The sequence below is a fragment of the Haliotis rufescens genome, unplaced genomic scaffold (genome assembly GCF_023055435.1).
Source record: "Haliotis rufescens isolate VD_foot unplaced genomic scaffold, xgHalRufe1.0.p SCAF_18, whole genome shotgun sequence".
Classification (NCBI taxonomy): domain Eukaryota; kingdom Metazoa; phylum Mollusca; class Gastropoda; order Lepetellida; family Haliotidae; genus Haliotis; species Haliotis rufescens.
In genome coordinates, this window is record NW_025963868.1 from 29,760,332 (window position 1) to 29,784,240 (window position 23,909).

The following is a 23,909-nucleotide window of genomic DNA, read 5'->3' on the forward strand; positions in this document are numbered from 1 at the left end:
GAGCAAAGTGCACTAGACTAACATCTAGTCTCTGAAATGAACATATCGTACAAAAAAAACAGTTGTTCAGTTATCTTAACAAAAATATAATAAAAGAGAGCCCAGTGACTCTCTTCATACTGCAGTAATCTAGACGTGCCAAACATTATAGACTTGCATGGGCTGTATTTGATATATATTTGTATCAGGGTCTGTAAGACAGATTACAGGTGTATATTTACAATACCGCACGTTGCTTTGCATCTGAATGTAAAGGGGGATCGCAATGACATTTCACATCATGCATGAACAGCACGTGATGCCAAAGTGTGTGCGTCTGTAGGGGAACTCACAATCACCAATGCAATTGAGCAAAGCACACGCTTAAAAAGACAGTATCTCAATGAACAGATAAAATGGCGAATTGTGGGTACGATATAATTATATAATGCGCTGTACAGCTGTAAATGATATTATTTATCTGTATGTGTATATGGGCCAATGGCCTTTCATACAATAAAGATTGATTGATTGATATCTTGCCCGAGTGTTTGTCAGATTAAAAAAGTGTAATTTCTGACTGTTGGACACTTTCCGTCAAACAGGTGGGGTTGCACTGAGATCTGGACTACCATCTAGTCTCTGAAATGAACATATTCTACAGAAAAAAAAAGTCGTTAAATTATAGTTATAAAATATAATTAGAATAGACCAGAGACTTTCTTCATTTTCAGCAGTAATTTTACTGCAGTAATCTAGACTTGCCAAACATAGACTTGCATGGGCTGTACTGGATATATTTGTTTCAGGGTCTGTATGACGGTGTATTCACGCCAGAGCGACATTGGGGTGAAAATAGCTCAATTTGACTCGACTTGTATTTCGCTCTCGCGTTACATTTGCTAACGAACCAATGAAGGTCGGATTTAGTGCACAATGCGTTTAATATTGTTAATACCAAATTGTAAAATTTTATTAATATTAATTTATACTTAAACAAATTACAAATAATTATAGTTTTATCGTATATATAAATACCTGGAACATCTGTGGTTGCAACTGCAGATGTCTTCGGTTGACACTGATTGAACGTGCCACAATGATTAGTATGATTACTAAATCATAATTAATTACTGAGATGTGGTCATGGTGAACATACTAATCCTATGTTAAAGCATACTGATCCTTTACGTAAACAGATTCAAACTTCAAAGCATAACCGCATGTCGCTCTCGCGTTCAGTCTAAACAAATAATTCAAATGTCGCTCTGGAGTGACGACGGGGGCACGGGTGGCCCAGTCGTCTAAGGCGCCGCGATTCGCTGTGCAGAGTTGCGTCCCTTGGGCACGCCAGAAACCTATGATTGTGGGTTCGAATCCCGGTTCGCCCCGATTATGTTTCTAGGTTTGTCAGCACCATACCCGTGCTCGTGGGTTTCACCGAAGTGGTAAACGTCTGAGACCTACATCACTTCGGGCTTTCCTCCCACATTAAGCTGACACGCCGCGATATAACTGGAATACTGTTAAAAGCGGCGTTAAACCCAACTCACTCACTCACTCACTCACTCACTGGAGTGACGACACCCTGTATGACAGACGACAGGCCTAAAATATATCACCTAGGTAAGTTTGTCTCATTACATTAATTGTACTACACAATTTAGTTTCAAATCTGATTATTTATCAATATGATATTATCAAATAGAGATTTCCGTACAATAACGGAATTTCAACATCCACCGTTAAACCCCGGCTCAATACAGCCCGTCTGAAAGCACGGCGACCTGTGGTGGGTTTGACATTGACAACTTACCAAGGCGGCAGAGGGCGGGATGAGCATGGCAACACCAGGGACGGGCAGTTTTCAGACGTTTTAGGGTTTTATCCTCGATAAAAAATGTTGGCAGAAAATGTTGGTAGGGATGAAGCGGCGAGTGGTTACCAGGGCAACAATTCTTGACCATGATCGGTGTGGGGGCGGTAGTGCCATGTATGTGCGGTTATTGTGAATTGACATTTGATTAGCCAGCGATATGATGACGAAATTTTGCAAACTGTCGTTGTTCGATTCACAATTATTATCGGCAGAATTTTTTTTACTGCAAGATGACAATGGCAGACCACATCGTGCTCAGCAAGCATAGACGGATCCAGAGTTAGAGTTGTGTTCCAGGGGTCCGGACACCGACACCCCCCCCCCATAGTGAGTGTCACGTTCAGTGAACACGTCACAACATCAGGGTATGTTATAGTTTCAGCTCTTTCACATAGGCACACATAAAGTCCTTAAAAGACGGTACTTGTTGTTACCCTGCCTGACACTTGGCATTGAGGTGATAAAAGAAGAACTGGTTGGCTTGGAGTCAGTTTTCTGTGTCTGAGTGGGGTAGTCTTGTATAACGGAGTGGAATCTCGGTGGGCTAGCACTATAAAATCGGCATTAGTCTAAAAACACACTCACACTCACACTCACTCACACTCACACTCACACTCACACTCACACTCACACACACACTCACCTATATAAGTGAACAGTCTTGGATATTCCAGCATTATGACCATGGCCTGTATGTAACACAACACCCACCTACATATATCTGCAGGTGGGTCCCCGTTTCTATGTGCACGTATGTAACTCACGCAAGCACGCACGCATGCACACAGAGCTATATAAGTGCAAGTTTTGGATATTCCAGCATTATGATCATGGCCTGTAAAATTATTGAGTCTGAACCTGACAATCCAGTGATTTAGAGCCAAATCCCACATCCAACAGGGTATGATGACTAGCAGTCAACCAATCACCGAGCCTGACCAAGTGAGCCATTAAGTCCCTTGCACAATCAACAAAGGTGATAGGGACCAATTCTAACCAGGCATCCCCAATAGGTATTGTTTCAGCATTCCCAGACTATATCAAGGATAAAATGGAGCACCAACTCCTTGACAAATTTTACAATATTTTATTTAATGCTGAGATTTACAGTGTGAGCACTGACAAAAAAGGCAGACTTCAATACATCATGCATATCTTCTCAATCTGATCACAAACATCATTGGACACATTTTATAACACACTTCTGAACATGTTATTGGGACGCTGCTGTATATCAAGGAGTGACTGAGTTAGTGAGTTGGGTTTAACGCCACTTTTAACAGTATTCCAGTTATATCGCGGCAGGTCAGCTGAATGTGGGAGGAAAGCCCAAAGTGATGCAGGTCTCAGACATTTACCACTTCAGTAAAACCCATGAGCACGGGTATGGTGCTGACCAACCTAGAAACATAATCGGGGCGAACCGGGATTCGAACCCACAATCATAGGTTTCTGGCGTGCCCAAGGGACGCAACTCTGCAAAGCGAATCGCGGCGCCTTAGACGACTGGGCCACCCGTGCCCCCGTTTATATCTAGGAATAACAGAACTGTCCCTATCAGAAGTTGAGTAGTATAAGTCACCAAATGATCTGCGTTATGACTGATTATCCAGCCTTACAGTATCACTGGCATCCTATAAACTCCAGGGGGTTGTACGAAACAACCTTAGCGCTACGACTGTGATAATTCTATGTTAAGGTGTGGGAGTTATGATCACCTTAGTGCTAAGATCACTTTGTTGAAGCTGGGATGGACAAGAATATCAGGAATAGCATCAATATTGGAAGAAGACAATGAGTGAGTGAGTTGAGTTTAACGCCGCTTTTAACATTATTCCAGTTATATCGTGGCGTGTCAGCTTAATGTCGTAGGAAAGCCCGAAGTGATGCAGGTCTCAGACGTTTACCACTTCGGTGAAACTCACGAGTACGGGTATGGTGCTGACAAACCTAGAAACATAATCGGGGCAAACCAGGATTCAAACCCACAATCAAGGCCAAACAGTTGCTCTAGATGTCTATAGAACCAACACCAGATTGGAGTTCTAGATGGCCAGAGAATCAAGACGAGATTGGTGTTCTAGATGGCCAGAGAATCAAGACGAGATTGGAGTTCTAGATGTCCAGAGAATCAAGACGAGATTGGTGTTCTAGATGTGCCGAGAATCAAGTCCAGATTGGTGTTCTAGATGTCCAGAGAATCAAGACGAGATTAGTGTTCTAGATGTCCCGAGAATCAAGTCCAGATTGGTGTTCTGGATGTCCAGAGAATCAAGTCTAAATTGGTGTTCTAGATGTCCAGAGAATCAAGTCCAGATTGGTGTTCTAGATGTCCAGAGAATCAAGGCTTATTGGGTGTTTTAGATGTTCCGAGAATGTAGGCCAAATTCTAGATATCTAATGGGTTCAGACCAAACTCTAGAAGGACTTGTTTATTTTTGGCTTGAATGTGGGTAGACTTTTCCTCCCACATGTTCTTGGCCATGTCAATCTTAGCCTCCAGCGACTCCAGAGCTTCCTGTCAAACAGAAGAACAAGAGTTGGACAAGTTATTACATTATTCTAATGATCCCATCTTCCTAAGGCAAGAGAGTTAACTGACTTAGAAAGTCCAGTTTCCACCCTTGCCGAACTAGGCTGGAATTCCTGGGCTCGATCGTAGCGTCGACAGTGGCTGTTACGAGTTATGTCCCTTCTATGCCTCTCCTATAGACCAATCAGATTCCACCTTTCGTATCACTTGCATTAAGTTCCATAACTTGTGATAAAACAAGTCTTACATCGCGAAGTGCATCAAATTACGTGAGCACCTTGATTAAAAGCATGAAAAGATTTGGAAAATATCTGTTGACAACGAGTTAGCGCTGCACATGCTTTGCAAATCCTGCAATCGACCGAAATCTGCATCACAATTTACGAACCGAATTTCGATTTCGGAGCACGATTTTGAATGGACTATGCATAGACTCGTTAATCCAGCCAAAATGGAACTCCATAATACCAGCCTTTTTCGGCAAGGGTGGAAACTGGACTTGTATAGTCAGTTCACTCACTTGCTTCGTGAAGATAAGGGTTTTCAGATGTCATCCGTTTATTTAATGCGTAACTCTCACATTCCTACCCTTTCAAAATCCCGACTGGCAGTACCTAAGTATATTAACCTCCAGTGATGTCATCCAATTGCCATTTTAGCTTATAATTTCTTTGATAAACCTCTTGTGACGTCATCATATTGTTCTTTCCGGGGATATTCTACAAAATATCCCAATGTCTGAGGTATATCCTTGATGGTGTTATCCTGAGAAAATACATGATGGCCATACACTGAGTATATCACCAATGGCCTTACACTGAGTATATCCCTGAAGGCCTTATACCGAGCATATCCCCAATGGACTTACACTGAGTATATCCCCAATGGACTTACATTGAGAAAATCCCCAATGGCCTTACACTAAGTATATCTCTGATGGCCTTACACTGAGTATATCTATTGGCCCTTACACTGAGTATATCTCTGAGGGCCTTACACTGAGTATATCTCTGATGGCCTTACCCTGAGTATATCCCTGATGGCCTTACACTGAGTACATCCCTCATGGTCTTACACTGAGTATATCTCTGATGGCCTTATTATGAGAATAACCCTTATGGTCTTAGATGAGTATATCTCTGATGGCCTTATTATGAGAATAACCCTGATGGTCTTAGATGAGTATATCTCTGATGGCCTCACCTGAGTTTATCCCAATAGCCTTACACTGAGTATATCCCTGATGGCATTACCCGACGTATATCTCTGATGGCCTTACCCTGAGTATATCCCCAATGGCCTTACACAGAGTATATCCCCGATGGCCTTACACTGAGTATATCCCCGATGGCCTCACCTGAGTTTATCCCAATAGCCTCACCCTGAGTATATCCCTGGTGGCCTTACCCTGAGTATATCCCTGGGGGCCTTACCCTTAGTATATTCCTTATGGCCTTACCCTGAGTATATCCCGGGGGGCCTTACCCTGAGTATATCCCTGATGGCCTTACCTGAGTATATCCCTGATGGCCGGCCTTAACCTGAGTATATCCCTGGTGGCCTTACCTGAGTATATCCCTGATGGCCTTACCCTGAGTATATCCCTGATGGCCTTACCCTGAGTATACCCCTGATGGCCTTATCCTGAGTATAACACTGATGGCCTTACCCTGAGTATATCCCTGGTGGCCTTACCCTGAGTATATCCCTGATGGCCTTACCCTGAGTATATCCCTGATGGCCTTATCCTGAGTATATCACTGATGGCCTTACCCTGAGTATATCCCTGGTGGCCTTACCCTGAGTATATCCCTGATGGCCTTACCCTGAGTATATCCCCGATGACCTTACACTGAGTATATCCATGATGGCCTTATACTAAGTATATCTCTGATGGCCTTACCCTGAGTATATCCCTGATGGCCTTACCCTGAGTATATCGCTGATGGCCTTACCCTGAGTATATACCCGATGGCCTTACCCTGAGTATGTTCTCGTAGGCCTTTTCCATGCTGCTGATCTTCAACTTGAGGTCGTTGATCTCGCTGTCCTTCTCTCGCCTCATCATCTCCTTCTCCTCCTTCGTCTTCTTCAGCTCCGCCTCCGTCTTCTCTGCAACGACAACATTTGGAATTAATTACTTTTAAAAAGGCTCTGTGAAGTTTGTGGCAGACAATTTCTTTTCTTTTCAACAGATTAAAACATAGATATATTTTTCAAGCATCTTTTTGGACAGAAGATTAGATGGAAGGTCCCCTAGGGGGCACGGAGATAAGATATTGGAATCCTGCTGCACAAAGTCCAACATCTGTGGGCGAGAGTGAGTGAGTGAGTGAGATGGGTTTGACGCCGCTTTTTAACAGTATTCCAGTTATATCACGGCGTGTCAGCTTAATGTGGGAGGAAAGCCCGAAATGATGCAGGTCTCAGACGTTTACCACTTCGGTGAAACCCACGAGCACAGGTATGGTGCTGACAAACCTAGAAACACAATCGGGGCGAACCGGGATTTGAACCCACAATCATAGGTTTCTGGTGTGGCCAAGGGACGCAACTCTGCCCAGCGAATCGCAGCGCCTTAGACGACAGGGCCACCCGTGCCCCCCGACCCCTAATGGGATGTCCTCAGATCTTTCTTAAGCAGGGGCAAGAACTATTATCTGATTTTAATGAGATTGACCAGCACATCACTGGTTAAGATTTGAAGATCGGAACCACAAAACCATAATATACTACTCAAAAGAAGTTAAGGAAAACCTGTTTCTTTCATATTACTAAAGTTAATTTGTCATTCCATGATAGATGAGTGAGTGAGTGAGTGAGTTGGGTTTAACGCCGCTTTTTAACAGTATTCCAGTTATATCACGGTGTGTCAGCTTGATGTGTGAGGGAAAGCCCGAAGTGATGCAGGTCTCAGACGTTTACCACTTCGGTGAAACCCACGAGCACGGGTAGGGTGCTGACAAACCTAGAAACACAATCGGGGAGAATCGGGATACGAACCAGCAATCATAGGTTTCTGGTGTGTCCAAGGGACGCAACTCTGCACAGCGAATCGCGGCGCCTTAGACGACTGGGCCACCCGTGCAGCCCATGATAGATGAACTATAGTAATATGAAATAATCGGGTGTTCCTTAACTTCTTTTGAGTAGTATACTTTATCAAAACCATAATGGGGAGTATGGGTTAGAAATTGTTTGCAGGTATGATGAGGATATAAATGACACAGAGATTAAAACAAGATTGAGTGGGTGAGATAAGGGGAGATAACTGACTGAGTGTCTGATGTGTCCTCTCCAGCTCCGTCTCCAACTGGTGGATGGTGATCCCCATCTCGGTCTGCATCGTCTTGTACTGCCTCGTCATGTCTGGAAGAAAACAGCACATCTCATTATCATCCAAAGTTGGCTTATACAGGAGACATCACGCAGGTGAAGTCAATGACATCACAATACTTGCAGACTAAGGCTTAAGAAAATAAAAGAATTGGTTCTCAAGCAATGACTTTTGAAAATATATTGCAGGTGGTTTTTTTGCCGGTCTAAACTATTATTAAACACTTGAGTACCATCAACCTGGGGAAGGGCCTCCCTGCATAATGAAGCACACAAACTCCTATTGCTGCCATGACCATAACACAAGATGCGCAGTAAAGCAGCGCGCATGTAAAGGGAAGTAACTGTGTGCTATATTAGATTGCATTGTTTTTAAGTATTGGGATTTTTATATTATTTTGGAAATGGAAATAAAAACGAAACATGTTGCAGACTTTATGATGATGCGGGCAGTGCCTGAGAACCAAGACTATTTTTTTTTCAGCCTAGCATTAAGTCATCAGTTACCATGACACCACGATCAATCGACATCATTAACCTCTATGCCACTGAATCTGGTTAGGTGTCCTTGAGACCTGTTTTTTAACTGTTTACAAACTGAACAAGTTGGAAGATTTCAGAGGATGAAAATAACCTCACCCTAATGTCTTTTTTTATCAAATATAACAACACTTGTCGACAAAAGATAAAATCCCTGTGAAGATCTGGATAGAGAATGGGTCTTCAGCAACCCATGCTTGCTGTAAGTGGCGATTATGCTTGTTGTAAGAGGCGACTAACGGGATTGGTTGGTCAGACTTCCTGACATGGTTGATGCATGTCATCGTATCCTCATTGCATAGATTGATGATCATGATGTCAATCTCTGAATTGTCTGGTCGAAACTCGATTATTTACATACCAACATCATATAGCTGGAATATTGCTGAATGCGGCGTTGAACAACAAGCAAACAAAAGATAAAAACTCCTTGGCAAGCCTTGGAAATTTTAAACTGTCATCGAATTGTACATAACTTCTCTCATTCAGTTAATTTTATCTACTGAAAGTCTTGAAACTCCTAGAAATTAAAAAAGATATTTCCTGGCACCAGACACTCAACAACACGGACAAACCTGAAACCGCAAAGTGTCATGTTGCCATGGTTACCGCCCTGCCCAACCGACTCACCTGCGTTGATAGCAAGCTGGTCTGCCTTGTGGGTTTCCAGGTCTTTCTCCGCCGTCGACATGCGCTGCTGCCACCCGTCACTCGACACATTGGCACGCCTCGTCAGCTGCTTCCGTACCGCTGAGGAAAAATTGATAAATTAAAAAATGAAATGTTGTGTAAAATTATTAATCTTGGTAAGTTGAAAGATTCCCATATTCTGCATTTAGGATTAGCATACCTGCAAATTTATATGCTGTGCTGTAACAGGTCTGGCAAAAGAGCAGTTTTTTTCAGTGGTATGCGATTAATGTAAAGTTGTGAATAACCTCCCTTTGTACACTCTGTCCCAAGCTCCTTCCCAGTGTGTGACACCTTTGTTACACTCTCGGTAACATCGCTGCCACCAGTGTGGGCGCGGCCATTACAAGAATCTTGAAATGTGCCCTCTAACCCCAAATGGTGTGACATTTATACTTTTGTTTATGTCTTTGGGAATGCCATCACAGTTAATTTTGAAAAGGTTAACAACTGATCTTATTTCCGAGTTGAATTTACCTTTTTGTTTGTTTGATCGGATTGGTTCGAGATTGCAGACGAACGGAAAATCAACCAACTTCTCCCTTATATTCTTACACCAATTACATGATTCAAAACTCAAATTTAAATTGACAAACAAAGACAATAATTAAACTGGGATAAGAATATTTGGCGTCACGCCAGTCATCACTTGTTTGTAAACATAACGGCAGGGTATGAAACTCGCCCAAATTTCAGCCAGACCACAGGACTGGCTAGCTGAAATACTTGCCAGCCCTGACCAAAACCTGCCTGCCCACTATAATCATATGTTTCTCAGGATAAGCTAACGGGGTTTCTTTTTGGTTACATTTTATCATTCATCTTTACATGTGAACTAATGCTTATCATTGGGAAATATTAAGAATATTTTCACATATGAAATATAACCCGACCGTCGGGCAGGGGGATTTGAAAATCTGGCAGCCTGAGTTGAAATCAACCCATCTCGGACGGTCGGGCAGGCAGGTATTTCGAACACTGATAACGGTCATTTGGTTGCGAGTTCAACTCAAAGCATGGTTGTGGTCACCTATCACAGTGGGGAGTTTTGACTGGTGGCAGCGATAGTGTAGAGAGCTCCGCGAATGGGATATCGCTGTGAGGAGCTTGACTCTGTCCTCAAGCTCCCCACAGCAATAGGGGATGTAAGTTCACAAAACAAATGGTAAAAGTGAGGGTCTTGAAATAACGTTACATAAAGCGGGGGGGGGGGGGGGGCAGAAAAATATGATACAGTCCTAAGACAAATTTCACCACCACCCCTATAAAATAATGTATCAGTCCCAAACAATAGTGATTAACACCTGTGAAGGAGGAGTATTGACAGTGTTATTTTAACAGCCTTACTTGATTATGCACAGTAGAGGTTTAACGATATGATGGGGTCATGATACGATACATATCCCAATACTATGTGTGCGAAAGGAATCGTATCCTGATCGTATTCACAACCCTGAATCATTTGTTGTCAAATTTCAGAGATCAAAGATGGGATATTGTAGAGCAGACATATAGGTGGAGAGCACTGTGAATGTTATGCTATTTATGACCACAGGGTTAGAAATTGAAACTGCCCAGTAGTTAAAGTTTCCTAAGGACTGGTAGAAATTTGCCATTTTTAAGGGTTTTGCTATATGTTATCATAACAAAGACTAGTGAACTAAAATCGTGGTCCAACCATGAAATACTATAGAATCTGCATAAGCTGGTGGTTAAACAGTTTGTTATTATTCACAGATTTTACACCAATATAACTTGTACTAATGTATAAGGATACAGGAGTCGTAAATCGATGTATTGTATGGTTGGCCTTGAATCGCGATACAATACGTGTATCGTTACAACTGATTACAACAGTTTGACACCTGCATCACTACGGATCCCAATAGTTTTAAGATTGCATTCACTGACGTCTTATTTGACAATCTATATTTTTATGATTAAAAATCAAGAAACTTTATGATAGATTCCTGGTCATATCCATCCCACTAACCATCATCTTCAATTAGGGGCGGTAGGGTAGCCTTGTGGTTAAAGCGTTCGCTCGTCCCGCCGATGACCCGGGTTCGATTCCCGACATGGGTACAATGTGTGAAGCCCATTTCTGGTGTCCCCCGCCGTGATATTGCTGGAATATTGCTAAAAGCCGGGTACAACCATACTCACTCACTCACTTTCAATTGAAAGTCCAGACCTCACTATGGAGATTTTCCTTGGAGATTTGTACAAACTGGTGTCAGTAGTACCTCATGTAATATGAACAAATCTATTCCAAAGATCCTTAGCAATATTACCCAGGTGGTCCTTAAGCGCCTCAATCTCGTCCATTGTCCGCTTGTATTTATCTTCAAGTTCCAATTGGGCATCTGTGGATATAACAAGAAATTAAAAATGAACATCAAATGTATGACGGTCAATAAACCAGTCACTGAACAAACAAAATATGGCTCATAAGAAATAATTCTCAGAAATATCGATTGCCTTGTGAAGTAAATAAGCTATGAAGATGTCCGACTTCTCATAATAAACATTAAGACGTTGATCCTAACAGATTAAACAAGATAGACAACTGCATTAAAATTAAAAGAATGTCAATAAGAAATATTTGGTTAATAAATTGCTTAAATCACGAGATGTGAGGACCAGTTTTGCTATTATATCGTCGATATGTCATTTTACCCATTCCCAACACGGACTAATTCACAGGGGAGTGAGATGATGTTTTTGCGCACAGATCGTCAAACATTATCTTGCTTTTCGTTAAAAACACCTACCATCCTTCTTCTTGCCTTTCTTTTTGCCCTTTCCTTTCCCCTTTTTCTTTTTAGGCGGCATTTTGACACAACTGTGCGGAAACAACACAACAAATGCTTGCGGTCTTCCTGGTTGCCAATGAAGCTACTCTCAGCAGTGACGAACACGGCGTGTTTCTATTGGCTGATATATTTTAACTGGTCCGCGGCCTCTGCGCGCTATACTTCAATAGACAGTAATCAAGTCTTGCAAAGTTTTTCTGGCTGACTGACTGACATTTTCCAATTGTGTTGTTGCTACAACATTGCTAAACGTGAAAAAAATATTACAAAATAGCAGCAAACATCGACATTGTGGAATTGATAATCTATCAATCTTGACACATTCTGTCTCAAAATGACACATTTTTTCGCACTCGGCTGACAAATGTCTCTTATTCCTAGACTTGCTGTAATTTAAAGAATATTTGGTGCAATAAACGTTTGACTGTTTAGTGGAGTTCTATAGCTTGTAGGAAATATAAAAAACAAACCATACTGGTTAGATATTCTATGACAAGCACAGTAACCTGCCTCTCAACTTGACACATTCTGTCTCAAATTGCACATTTTTGGCATTCGGTCGACAAATGTCGCCATTTTCTAGACTTGCTGTATTTTACACAGTATGCGTTGTAATAAACTTTGCTCATGTCTATAAGGCATTTTACCATTCCTTTGGTTGTTCGTGTAAAGGCCGCACTCAGCAAGTCAAATAGTCAAGCTGTATGACGGCCGCATGTAGTAATCGTGTAGAGACTACATAAAACCACGCGATGTGTCCAAAATGTATTGTCACACATGCATAGAATATATTTCACCCCGGCCTTTTGTAGTGAGTGAGTGAGTGAATATTGTTTTACGCCGCTTTTAGCAATATTCCAGCAATATCACGGCGGGGGACACCAGAAATGGGCTTCACACATTGTACCCATGTCGGGAATCGAACCCGGGTCTTTGGCGTGTCGAGCGAACGCCTTAACTACTAGGCTACCCGACCGCCCCTCCGGCCTTTTGTAACCTGGGATGGGTTGGGGTGAATGTCATGAAAAAATGACGCAGCAGTAGTATAGATGATGGGGGTTCTGCCGCAACACTTTTGAGTAAATGTAATAGAGAATAGTCTCATTACAGTTTACCGTAGTCGACGTAATAAGCGCCCCGCTCTAATAACCGCCCACGGCGATAATTGCTCACATATTGACCAGTGAACAATCCCAATTAGCACCCCTTCCAATTGATCAATGTACACACGACTTATTTATTCGTGTATAATACGCACTCGTGTGTTATATGCACCCTTAATTACGAGCAATGAAATTCTGGAAAAATATATCTGTCGTACATAAACATTTCAGGCTGTCAGCATAAACCACGAAATTTATCTTTCAACTCTGTTTTTTCCACCAAAATAATATTCTAATAAGAGCCCCCTGTTTCTAATTTTGAGAGCGCCCTGGGCGCTTATTACGTCGAATACGGTAACTTAAAGGACACGACGATTCTTGGATAGTCATCATTTAATTCACATAAACATGTGAGGTGAGGTGAGGTGAAATGGGGTTTAACGTCGCGTCCAAGATTATTACACTTATATAGCGACGTGCATGTACGTGTGTGTGGCTGCTTGTACTAGTCCGGACTGATGGCGATTTATAGTGCTAGCTCACTGAGATACCATGCCGCAGTTTAACATGAATATCCCACTCAGACACAATATACTGACTCCGAGCCAGTCCTTGTTTTAGACCCTTAATGCCGAGCGCCAGACAGGATAACAACAAGTACAATCTTTTAACGTCTTTTGGTATGACGCGGCCGGGGATCGAACCCCGGACTTCCGCTCTCAGGGCGGACGCTCTACCACTAGACCACGGAGGCGGTTCATAAACATAAGACCCCCATAGAAGCATTGATAGTGTCCGGGCCTGGTCCAGGGTGGGTGGCGGTAGAACCCCAACCAGTGGGGCGAGGGGTCACCGACTTCGCAATACAGACTTCGTTTGTTTGAAAAAAAGAAAGTACTTTTCAGTGTATGTTGTTTGATGTTTGACGTCAATATTCCAGCAACATAACGGTTGTTTGTTAATCATTCAGTCCACTTGAACCTGTTGAAAGTGGGGTCTAGGTCAAAACTTACCGGCTGAATTAAGAGTCCATCGTTTATAAGAACTTCTGACCTAAAGTTTATTATGTATGTTAAGCTAGCAGTAAACTAGCACCCTCGTTATACAGCGACAGCGTCTCAGTTTCACATATACCACGACTTACAGGTGAGGTGAGGTGAAGTGGGGTTTAACGTCGCGTCCAAGATTATTGCACTTATATAGCGAAGTGCATGTACGTGTGTGTTTGCGTGGCTGCTTGTACTTGTCCGGACTGATGCCGATTTATAGTGCTAGCTCACTGAGATACCATGCCGCAGTTTAACATGAATACCCCACTCAGACAGAGTATACTGACTCCGAGCCGACCAGTCCTTGTTTTAGCCCCTTCATGCCGAGCGGCAGACAGGGTAACAACAAGTACCATCCTTAAACGTCTTTTGGTATAACGCGGACGGGGATCGAACCCCGGACCTTCCGCTCTCCGGGCGGACGCTCTACCACTAGACCACGGAGGCGGTCTCCTCGACTTACAAGACATACGGGTTGGAAATGACACCAGATCGTGGAGAATGGGCATCGCACGACCAAGGTTAACCATAGCATATCTCGAGATAAAGAAACACATTTAAGTTCAGCTAATAGCCGACCAGGACTGGATTCTTTCACCGCAGTGTGTCCTAATGTATTGTCACACATGCACATGCTTTGAATAAATTTATAACCGCACTCCGGCCTTTTGTAACCTACGTTTGCTTACATCAATCGGCAAAAAAAACTGGCTCGTCTGAGAAAGACGTACGTGTCAGTGTGTTGTTTGTTGTTTAACGTCAATATTCCAGCTATATGAGTGAGTGAGTGAGTGAGTGAGTGAGTGAGTGAGTGAGTGAGTGAGTGAGTATGGTTTTACGCCGCTTTTAGCAATATTCCAGCAATATCACGGCGGGGGACACCAGAAATGGGCTTCACACATTTTACCAATGTCGGGAATCGAACCCGGGTCTTTGGCATGACGAGCGAACGTTTCAACCACTAGGCTACCCGACCGCCCCCCAGCTATATGACGGTGGTCTGTAAAATAATCAAGTCAGGGCCAGACAATCCGGTGACTGACACCATGACCACTGACATTGGGACAGTCTACGGTGCTTTGGTTTGCCAGCTGCCGATCACACAAAGAAATGGCCTGTAAATAATCGAGTCTGCACCAGACAATCCAGTGATTGATATTATGAGCATCGACTCACGCCGTTGGGTACGTTGTTGTTAACTTTGAAGGACTGCATTGATGGAGTCTTTCAACATAATCCCCTGGGGAGTTCACACATTTTTGCAACGACGCTGGAGTGCCCGCATCCCACACCTGAACTCGATGACAGTTGTACATATAATAAAATATTCGAATCGGAAAAAAACTCACACCCTTCTTATACATATAGACATCTTCCTGAGGCAAGAGTGTTAACTGATTTTAAATTGAGTGAGTGAATATGGTTTTACGCCGCTTTTAGCAATATTCCAGCAATATTACGGCGGGGGACACCAGAAATGGGCTTTACACATTGTACCCATGTCGGGAATCGAACCTGGGTCTTCGGCGTGACGAGCGAACGCTTTAACCACTCGGCTACCCGACCGCCCAAACTACTGACTTTAAAAGTGGAAACTAGACTTTTATAGTGAGTTAACTCTCTTGCCACGGGAAGATGACATATAGACTATGTATAGAGGGGTGTGATTTTTTTTCTATACACGCTGTCATAGAGTTCCAGAGGCATCCCACTGGTGGTGTGAAAAGTGCTCCACAGCAGATATTACGTCATCACTTGTATAATGTTTGGTTGTTGTTTTACGCCGCACTCAGCAATATTCCAGCTATATGACGGCGGTCTGTAAATAATCTCGTCTGGACCAGACAATCCAGTGATTGACATCACGAGCACTGATCCACGCAATTGGGATCGATGACATGCATCAACCAATTTTTTAAGTCAGCGAGCCTGATCACCCGATCCGTTAGTCGCCTCGCCTACGACACGCTGAAGATCTATTCTAACCCGGGTCTTCACGGGTCCACTTGCATAATGCTTGCCAAGTTTGGGAAGAAGTGGAGTGTGTATAGAGGGGTGTGATTTTTTCTATTCGAATATACACGCTATCATCGAGTTCCTGTGCAATAGGATTCCTTTGGAATCCCTGAAAACGAAGGCCATCTCGTTGCCAGCAGATGGAACAGACTTGGCCTTCTTCTTCGGAAATACTAGATGTTTCCACTGCTTTGATTGTGGTTTAGTCTCGGGCTGATAGTGGTGAACCCAAGACTCATCCATGCTACAATCACTGAATTGTCTGGTCCAGACTCGATTATTTACAGACGTTAAACAACAAACAAACAAACAATCACTCAACAAAATCAGCTGGATCTGCCTCAAAACGAGGTCAATTCTTACAAATGATGATGAACCTAGACAGACGCTCCGGATGACGAATCAGAAACCTTGGAACATGATGAAACGTTTGTCATGCCCAGTTCATTCTTCAGAGAGATACCTGCTGTATTGCCCATGTGACGCATGGCGAGTCATTTGTAATGATATCATATTTTTAACATTTCCTTAGTGGTGGCAGTTGAAAGTCTGCCTGATCTTGGAGCATCTTCGAGGCTTTTTCTCCCCCCTTTGAACTCTGCTGCCCACCTCTTAACAGTGGCAAGGGTAGGAGCATCACCATGTCTGCCTGTTGGGATGTTGGAGTGAGTGAGTGAGTTGGGTTTTACCACATTTAACAGTATTCCAGTTTTATCAGGTGTGTCAGCTTAATGTGGGAGGAAAGCCCGAAGTGATTCAGGTCTCAGACGTTTACCACTTCCGTGAAACCTACGAGCAAGGTATGGTGCTGACAAACCTAGAAACATAATCGGGGCGAACCGGGATTTGAACCCACAATCATAGGTTTCTGGTGTGCCCAAGGGACGCAACTCTGCACAGCGAATCGGGGCCCCTTAGATGACTGGGCCACCCGTGACCCCTGGGATGTTGGAGTTAGCCATATATTTTTTCAGCTACAAATGCAAAAATAGATATCTTGTGAATTTAAACTACATGCCTAAGGGTGTGTTTTGAGAAAAAAAAAGATTTATAAAAAATGTTCCTGGTATTTTTTTCTTGTTCTACAGTATGCAGTATAATTATCTTTTTCATGCTTAATCTGGGACAAGTTATTACTTTCGATAAAACCTAAGCGCCACCCAAACCCCCCCATCCCCCGACACACACACCTACAAATATCAAATGGTAGCACCAGACAATCAAGTGATTGGTATCATGAGAGTCCATCTATCACTTAGGATATGAGGTCAGTCGCCTCTTACAGCAAGCATTGATAACTGATACCAATTGAAGCTACTCAGGACCTTCATGGATCTTCTAAATGTTGTACACTTTAAAGCACTGTGATCACTTCGTGTTTCTAGGAGTGTAGTGGAGGCATTCTAAACAGGCTCAAACAAGCAGACAAGTGAGTGAGTGAATGTTGTTTAGTGCCTCAGTATTTAAAAAAAACAAACTAACAAAAAAAGCTGGGTATAAGGCACAAGTAACTGAGTGAGTGAGTGAGTGAGTGTGTGAGCGAGTGAGCACAAACAACAAACGTATCTGGGACACATTCAACTGGAAACGTTTATTTACAAAAACAAGTTTAGAAACAATGTCAATGATGTCCGTAATGTAAGATGTCATATCACAGCATGGTGGTTCATATTTACCTTGTTACGATGAATGCATTGTAAAATGATCAAACTGGATAATTATGCAAAAAAAACAACCCACGTTAATACTATTCATAAGATATCTGTATATCAGTCCATCTGATGAATCAAGCTTCTCACACTTCAATGACCTTCACATGCAGGCAAAAACTATATAGACTGTTGGCATTGTTATTTTCCCCCATCATTGGAAGACCTCCTGAAGTTACGCTAGCATACAGTACCACACTTCCTGCACTGACACCACACAATTGCAAACCCTGGAGGGAAACAAACACAAACACAGAAAGGCCCACAGAGACTCAGACAGGTTCAGAGAGACTCAGACAGGTTCAGAGACTCAGACAGGTTCAGAGAGACTCCTGGGGACTCCGAAAGACTCCAAGAGACTCTGAGAGGTCCAGAGAGACCCATGGGGACTCCGAGAGACGTAGACAGGTTCAGAGAGACCCACAGAGAATCTGATTGGCTCAGGTAGGCCAAGAGAGACCCATGGAGACTCTGAGAGACTTAGACAGGTTCAGAGAGACCCACAGAGAATCTGATTGGCTCAGGTAGGCCAAGAGAGACCCATGGAGACTCTGAGAGACTTAGACAGGTTCAGAGAGACCCACAGAGACTCCGAGAGCCTCAGACAGGTTCAGAGAGAACCACAGAGACGCCGAGAGACTCAGACAAGTCAAGAGAGACCCATGGGGACTCAGAGAGACTCAGACAGGTTCAGAGAGACCCACAGAGACTCCGAGAAAGTCAGACAGGTTCAGAGAGACCCATGGAGACTCCGAGAGACTCAGACAGGTCCAGAGAGACCCACAGAGACTCTGAGAGCCTCAGACAGGTTCAAAGAGACCGACAGAGACTCCAAGAGCCTCAGACAGGTTCAGAGAGACCCATGGGGACTCCGAGAGACTCCGAAAGGTTCAGAGAGACCCACAGAGACTCCGAGAGCCTCAGACAGGTCAAGAGAGATCAATGGGGACTCCGAGAGACTCAGACAGGTCCAGAGAGACCCATAGAGACTCCGAGAGACTCAGAAAGGTTCAGAGAGACCCACAGAGACTCCAAGAGACTCAGACAGGTCCAGAGAGACCCACAGAGAATCTGATTGGCTCAGGTAGGCCAAGTGAGGTCCAGATATGTTAAGAGACAGGTTGAAATAGGTCCAGAGTGGCCCAGAGAGACTCGGACAGGCTGAAATAGGCCAAGAGTGACCCAGAGAGACTCAGACAGGTTGAAATAGGTTCAGAGAGGATGAGGCCTAACAAATCACACACTCCACCATAACATCCTCAGCCAGACACTGGGTCTTTGTGTATTTCCCTGTAGAAGGTCCTGATGGAGTTCCACTGCTTCTCCCGGATCCACACATGTGGCCTTCTGGCCTTGATGAAGTCCACCGCTTGCTCCGGTGTGTAGTTGTATGTCTGCAAGATGGGAAATGGTGCATGAAATAAAAGTATATTCACTAGCTACTACTTGGAGAAAGAAGATGGAGAGAGAGAGAGGCCAGTGCTGATGTACATACTTCTGTTTGCTTTTGTGAGGTGTGATCTAGTTTTACTGAACTTAACAATGGAAATCTGTGGATAAAGCCAGAACAATTGATTTAGATGATTCAGATGATCCAATCATCAAATATTAGTTCACAACCAATTCTAGACAGCACACCTCTACTGAACACAGAACTTGCAACCTTCTCAATCTCATTAAAATCAGATCTAAGTTCTCGCTATCGCTAAACAAAGATCTGAGGACATCCCATTACGGGTCATGGTACAGAAATCAGGTTCTGTAGCTCACCCTACCTCCATCAGACAGCACCCTACCTCCATCAGACAGCACATCCCTCCATCAGACAGCACCTTACCTCCATCAGACAGCACCTACCTCCATCAGACAGCACCCTCCCTCCATCAGACAGCACCCTACCTCCATCAGACAGCACCCTACGTCCATCAGACAGCACCCTACCTCCATCAGACAGCACCCTCCCTCCATCAGACAGCACCTTACCTCCATCAGACAGCACCCTACCTCAATCAGACAGCACCCTCCCTCCATCAGACAGCACCTTACCTCCATCAGACAGCACCTTACCTCCATCAAATAGCACCCTACCTCCATCAGACAGCACCCTCCCTCCATCAGACAGCACCTTACCTCCATCAGACAGCACCTTACCTCCATCAAACAGCACCCTACCTCCATCAGACAGCACCCTCCCTCCATCAGACAGCACCTTACCTCCATCAGATAGCACCCTACCTCCATCAGACAGCACCCTCCCTCCATCAGACAGCACCTTACCTCCATCAGACAGCACCCTACCTCCATCAGACAGCACCCTCCCTCCATCAGACAGCACCCTACCTCCATCAGACAGCACCTTACCTCCATCAGACAGCACCCTACCTCCATCAGACAGCACCCTACCTCCATCAGACAGCACCCTACCTCCATCAGACAGCACCTTACCTCCATCAGACAAGACCCTCCCTCCATCAGATACCACCCTACCTCCATCGGACAACACCCTCCCTCCATCAGACAGCACCCTCCCTCCATCAGACAGCACCCTACCTCCATCAGATAGCACGCCACCACTGTGGAACTGCGTGTCCTTCCGGCCTTGCAGTGAACGTAGACTGTCTCCTTCTTCTCCCTGTACTTAGTGATGAAGTCCACAGCGCGGCGGATGTTGTCTTGAGATGGAGTTCCCACGTAGTCCACAGTGGGAAGCTGAAGCTGGTCGATGCCTCGCTGACGGAGATCCTGAGAGGGTAGAGAACGCTTCATTAGCCTCAGACTTTGAAATGCAAGAAATGCAGGATTGGTACATGGACCATAACATAATCTGACTAAGGGATCAATCATTGTAGATCCCTTGGGGGACCGGAGATTTTTATTGGAGACACAATAATTTGTTCTCTGTTTTGCTCTTTCACAAGAGGTGAGGCGCAATGGGGTTTAACATCATATCGTACAAAATTATTACACTTATAAAGCGGCGTGCATGCATGTGTGTGTGTGGCTGCTTGTACTACTCCAGACTGATGCCAATTTATAGTGCTAGCTCACTGAGATACCATGCCGCAGTTTAACATGAATACCCCACCCAGACACGGTATACTGACTCTAAGCTGACCAGTCATGGTTTTAGTCCTTAATCCCGATTGCCAGGCAGGGTAACAACAAGTATCATCTTTTAACATCTTTTGGTATGACACGGCTGGGGATTGAACCCCGGACCATCTGCGCTCCGGGCAGATGCTCTACCTCTGGACCACGGAGGCGGTCTCTTTCACAATAAGCTCCAAGGTGACAAAACAATAAATATTCAAAATGAAGGTTGGCCTCAATAATGCTGTTATATTTATATTTATACTTAAATGATGAGACTGGTTGAGTTTATCAAAATACAGAATGTAAACCAATCAGTAGAATCAAGTCTACTTTGGGACAATATTTAAATTCACATGTAACTATCCCCTCTTCAACGAGGAACCAGTGCAGCTCACCTCAATGTGCAACCAGTGTGGCTGACCTCAATGTGCAACCAGTGCAGCTGACCTCAATGAGCAACCAGTGCAGCTGACCTCAATGAGCAACCAGTGCAGCTCACCTCAATGAGCAACCAGTGCAGCTCACCTCAATGAGCAACCAGTGCAATTCACCTCACATGTGCAACCAGTGCGGCTCACCTCCTTTGAAGGTACAAGGCTCTCCAGCTCAAAGTTCTCGTTGACAGACACCAATGCAGTAACGCTCTCCTTTGCAGTCAACTGAAACAAAATGGAACCACATGATCATTTAATTTGAGGTTTGTTTCTGAAGTATTATGCAATTGTATTCCGCAGAATGTTTTCGTGATAGGCAGTATGGTGAGGCCATCCTGAGCCGCTATTGTATTGGGTTATTGGCGTCCTGTTAGTCCCATTTTACGACAAGCAAGGGTTGCTGAAGATCAATTCTAACCCTGATCTTCACTGGGGATACATGGGCAAGTGTATCACGTATCACATTGTTTGGTGCAAATTCTCAATGAAATGATACACTGGCAAATTATCTAATCCCTTTATTTTTGACAAGCAATAGAGTTGTCAGGACGTATTCTAACCTGGGTCACCTGACCTGGACTCCTACAAGGCTATAAACACCAGGCATCACCTTACCTGGGTCCCCACAGGGTATAAACACCAGGCATCACCTGACCTGGGTCCCCACGGCTTATAAACACCAGGCATCACCTGACCTGGGTCCCCACGGCTTATAAACACCAGGCATCACCTTACCTGGGTCCCCACGGGGTATAAACACCAGGCATCACCTGACCTGGATCCCCACGGCTTATAAACACCAGGCATCACCTGACCTGGGTCCCTTGGGTATAAACACCAGGCATCACCTGACCTGGGTCCCCACAGGGTATAAACACTAGACATCACCTGACCTGGGTCCCCACAGGGTATGAACACCAGGCATCACCTGACCTGGGTCCCCACAGGGTATAAACACTAGACATCACCTGACCTGGGTCCCTATTGGGTATAAACACCAGGCATCACCTGACCTGGGTCCCCACAGGGTATAAACACTAGGCATCACCTGACCTGGGTCCCCACAGGATATAAACACAGGGCATCACCCGACCTGGGTCCCTATTGGGTATAAACACAGGGCATCACTTGACCTCCTTGAGGATCCACTTGATCGGCAGAGCTCCCAGCACCACTGTGTCATTGATCCTGTTGTAGTACTTCCTGGACGACACCTGTGCCATGAACAGCGTGTAGCCCACGGTGGGGTAGAACGCAATCTTCGCGAACATGGACATGGCAACCTTCACCTCATCCTTGTCTCACCTGGAACAAAAGAGGGAGTTTGTATTAAATGGAATACGCATGAAAATATCTTCATCTTAACTATATCCCACAGAATAATTCACAATGATTTTGATAACATATCAAGAAAGTGTCTCTAAAAACTACACCATATCTCTCAACACCCAAAAGATCAATTACCTGGGTCTTTCTATAATTTAGTCCAGAAGACTCTCAGTTATGACTTTGGGTTGTCATACCTCTAATAAGAATCTTACAATTCCATTGGTTAATTCTCTTGGTTAATTCCATTGGACCCATGAAGATGCGGGGTCGAATAGGTCTTCAGCAACCCATGCTTTCTGTAAAAGGGGGCACGGGTGGCCCAGTCGTCTAAGGCGTCGCTATTCACTGTGCTGAGTTGCATCCCTTGGGCACGCCAGAAACCTATGATTGTGGGTTCGAATCCCGGTTCGCCCCGATTATGTTTCTAGGTTTGCCCCTTCAATGTTATTATTGTTGTTTTTGTTTCTCACCTTGAATGACATAAAATGTTGTTGTGTTCCTTAATTTACTGTACACACTAGAATGAGCCATAATTGGAAGGGAGATAACTCTGTGGTTAGGGACTGCAAGTTTGTGTTTACAAGTTCATAACTTTTGACAAATACTATATTTTCAATACAAATATTTAGCGCAATATTGTTAGGAAGCTAGGGCAGAAGGTTAGGTTAGGGCTAGGTTAAAATGTCAAGGATATTAATTCTTTATTATACACTGTGACTGAGCTGATGGACACATTCATAGAGCTGTAGACGCAGATGTCAGTGAAGATCTGCAGTGTGATTTTCTAGGATACTGGATAGGCTACCAAGAACTCAACTGGAGAACATAGAAGGAGAAGATAATAGAAATATTTCTGTTCACACTGCCTCTTTACAATAACTTTACTTATTCAAAAGGATCTATAAATAATGAAATGAATCTATGTTTACTTAATTCAAAATTAGGAGGGGTCACAGGGAGGGGTAGATATTTTACATGTTTACATTTCTGTACTTTCACAACATGTTATGATTTATGTCAACTTGAAAACTTACAAGAACCATTACTGAGAAATATGTTTTCTAACATGGGGTCCAATGATGCTTTCCTACATTTGTTTTTAACTAAGGTAATACCTGAATATCAATCATATCACAGCTGATCACATGTGACAAGCGTTGCACAGAACTTCTCCTGCGCTGCGACTTGTATAGTGATGCGAAAACTCCTCACATCGATAGCTCTCCTACGCTGCCGAATACGGAAAAATGTGGCTGTGTCAAGTGCTGCAGTGGAGTTTTAACCTAACATGTGGAGACGGAGCACAGTTTATTAAAATACATAATTAGGCTTGTTTTCGTAAAAAAAGTAACTTGATTTAGTTTGCGGTAGCCTTTGACCCCTTGGACACTAAGATTTAATGA

The 23,909-nt window shown here is 43.9% G+C and overlaps 2 protein-coding genes across 2 annotated transcripts; both read right to left on the reverse strand.

Moving 5' to 3' along the window:
• Window positions 1–3,260: 3,260 nt before the first annotated feature.
• LOC124123206 (coiled-coil domain-containing protein 153-like) lies at window positions 3,261–11,896 on the reverse strand. Its single transcript, XM_046486501.2, has 6 exons — window positions 11,732–11,896; window positions 11,252–11,323; window positions 8,898–9,017; window positions 7,668–7,760; window positions 6,373–6,503; window positions 3,261–4,376 (listed from the first exon to the last, which is right to left on the reverse strand). Exons 1-6 carry the CDS (start codon window positions 11,790–11,792, stop codon window positions 4,248–4,250), a joined length of 606 nt encoding a protein of 201 aa, XP_046342457.1. The 5' UTR covers window positions 11,793–11,896; the 3' UTR covers window positions 3,261–4,247.
• A 5,617-nt stretch (window positions 11,897–17,513) lies between these two features.
• LOC124123207 (phosphatidylglycerophosphatase and protein-tyrosine phosphatase 1-like) lies at window positions 17,514–23,777 on the reverse strand. Its single transcript, XM_046486502.2, has 5 exons — window positions 23,622–23,777; window positions 22,311–22,482; window positions 21,322–21,402; window positions 20,201–20,392; window positions 17,514–19,044 (listed from the first exon to the last, which is right to left on the reverse strand). Exons 2-5 carry the CDS (start codon window positions 22,452–22,454, stop codon window positions 18,910–18,912), a joined length of 552 nt encoding a protein of 183 aa, XP_046342458.2. The 5' UTR covers window positions 22,455–22,482; window positions 23,622–23,777; the 3' UTR covers window positions 17,514–18,909.
• Window positions 23,778–23,909: the final 132 nt, after the last annotated feature.